This window comes from Varanus komodoensis, unplaced genomic scaffold (assembly GCF_004798865.1).
Source record: "Varanus komodoensis strain SLA01 unplaced genomic scaffold, ASM479886v1 scaffold93, whole genome shotgun sequence".
In the NCBI taxonomy this organism is placed as follows: domain Eukaryota; kingdom Metazoa; phylum Chordata; class Lepidosauria; order Squamata; family Varanidae; genus Varanus; species Varanus komodoensis.
Genome location: NW_025336635.1, coordinates 89,851 through 92,401, shown reverse-complemented (window position 1 = coordinate 92,401; position 2,551 = coordinate 89,851). Strand labels below are relative to the sequence as shown.

The 2,551-nt window shown below is 46.7% G+C and overlaps 1 protein-coding gene across 1 annotated transcript; it reads left to right on the top strand.

Moving 5' to 3' along the window:
- Window positions 1-333: 333 nt before the first annotated feature.
- On the top strand, window positions 334-1,431 carry LOC123017438 (free fatty acid receptor 2-like). Its single transcript, XM_044418784.1, has one exon. It carries the CDS (start codon window positions 334-336, stop codon window positions 1,429-1,431), a length of 1,098 nt encoding a protein of 365 aa, XP_044274719.1.
- The last annotated feature ends 1,120 nt before the right edge of the window (window positions 1,432-2,551 follow it).

The following is a 2,551-nucleotide window of genomic DNA, read 5'->3' as shown; positions in this document are numbered from 1 at the left end:
AAGACACAGACAAAATAGGCAGGGAGTGATGCACTTTGGGATTGCATTTCAGGCAGAGTGGCTGATGGGACACATGCCAATGGTGAGAGGACCAAACAGGAGGTGGGTGGGCACCATAATAAAGTAGGTTCATAGGGTGGAGTTGCTCTTCGATCCTCTTTGTCACTTGAGGCTCAGGTGGCCTCAGTGGCATGAAGGGCCTTCTACCAGCTTTGGCTGGTGGCCCAACTTTGCCCCTATCTGGACAGGGATAGCCTCATTTCAGCTACCCAATCCACATTGCTAGTATTTAAATTATCCAATACATTTTCTCTTCCCTTCCAGAAGTTGAAGATGATCGAGAACAAGGTAGTCCTTGTCTTCTACATCTTTACCTTCCTCACTGGCCTCCCTTCCAACCTCCTGGCCTGCTATGCATTGCTGAGGAAAGTGTGGCAGAAACCGATCCCCATCGACATCCTCTTGCTCAACCTGACCCTGTCTGACCTCTTCCTCCTGCTCTTTCTGCCCTTCAAGATGGTGGAGACAGCCTGGGATGGAAAGTGGATCCTGCCTTGGTCCTTGTGTCATCTGACAAACTTCTGTTTCTACAGCAGCTGCTACATCAGCACTCTTTCTCTCACAGGAGTCAGTGTGGAACGCTACCTGTGCACTGCCTATCCGGCCAAGTACAAGTCACGCCGCAAGCCTCCCTATGCCATAGCAGCCAGTCTCTTCTTCTGGTTAGTGGCCTGCTCCCACTGCAGCGCCATCTACATCACTGAATACCACCAGGAGGCCCTGCCCATACAAAACCTCACCACTTGTTATAAGAACTTCTCTGTTGCCCAGCTCCAGCTTCTTCTCCCTATCCGACTGGAGCTCTGCCTCATGCTTTTCTGCCTCCCATTCCTCATCACCTTTTTCTGCTACGTCAAAGTTATCCGTATCCTGCTCTCTATGCCCAGCGCACATCCCCAGCGGAAGAAGCGTGCTGTGGGGCTGGCTGTGTTCACTTTGCTCAATTTTGCCATCTGCTTTGGACCCTTCAACATCTCCCACATTGTGGGCTTCATTGAGAATGCAAGCCCTTCCTGGAGAAGATATGCCTTCCTCCTCAGCTCCTTCAACGCCACTTTGGACCCTGCCATCTTCTACTTCTCCTCCACCACCATCCAGCAAGCTTTTGCTGACTGGTGGCTCAGCATGCGCAGCAGACTCTCAGCTGTTGTTTCATGTGGCTCTCTCCCTTCCTGCACAGCTCCTGGAGACAAGGAAGCAAGTGCTGGCCGTTTACCTGGATCCGGCTTCTCTTTTGACCAGACAAGTGCTTACATCCTGACAGAAGCCTCTTTTGCACACAAAGCAGCAACCTTGGAGGTCAGAATGCTGGGCACTCTGGAATCAGCGCAAGGCAGAGAGCAACAGAAATGCGTAGAACACAGAATCTAAAGCACAGAGGGGCTTTTTAATGTTGACTTTCTGAGCAGAAATCATTAGAGCAACATTTTTGCATTTAAAATTTGAGTGCTTTAGTGTTGTTGGCATAGATCCTACTACTATGTATAGATCCTACATAGTGCACAGGCAGGCAAAGACAATACTTTATGCAAGTCACTGGTTAGCCGTCTTGGACTCTTCAGATAAACTTTTCTAAAGAAACGGTGTGCGTTGCAGAAATCCCTTTGGGCTGATCTGTGAATTGCATCACCAAAACAAGATCAAAGCGGGCAAATATTTGCATTAAAAATCCATTGCTGATGTATATGTATACATGCAATTTTATATTATTGCTACATTGGCTTTCTATCCTACCTTTCTTCCTATTGCAAGAAAATCAAGGTGGCTTACACTTAGAAATTTAGAAATAATGATTATACTGTAGACAGAAATGTGGTTTACAGCCTTGAACTTAAAAGAGTTGAGTGGGGCTGTCATGAACAGGACATTTTGGAAAGGGTTTATTCATGTGATCTCCAGAACTCGCAGATGACTTGACCAGACATAACAACAACACAAATATGGTTCATGTCATCCCAATGCATCTGCTTTTGACCAAGCCACCTGTGTGTTTGCTAGTACAGCCTGCTATGTTGTTACTCACTGTGGATTGGCAACAGCATTCACCTTTCAACTGGTCCTTCGGCCGGATAGTTCTTCAAATGGAGGACACCTTCAAATATCAGACAATCATCCAGCAGCCCTTCAACTAGAGGACTGTCTTCTTTAACAAAGAATAGATGGTCACCCATGTGTCAGCCCATCTCTGCTTAGGGTAAGCTTTGATACTTAGCTACAGCTGAAGCCCTGCAGGTGCTGGTTCTTCAAAGAGGTGACATCTAGAAAACCCATTCCTCTGTCATTTCACCCGCCTCAGAATTGGCTCTTCATTTCAGCTACAGGACCAAGGTCTGAAAAGAAAAAGAAGAATTTCACTTTTGTCCTCAGAATATGCAGGCATGCCCTGCCTGAAGCTCTGAACACACCACAGCCACATTTTCAGTGAAAAAGTTACCAAAGGTTGAAGATGTGCTTGATTTGATCTCATTCCCAATTCCCAATGTTTGCAAAT

Excerpts from the sequence above, each read along its gene's own strand:
- LOC123017438 (XM_044418784.1), top strand. The coding sequence starts at position 334 with ATGATCGAGAACAAGGTAGTCCTTGTCTTCTACATCTTTACCTTCCTC.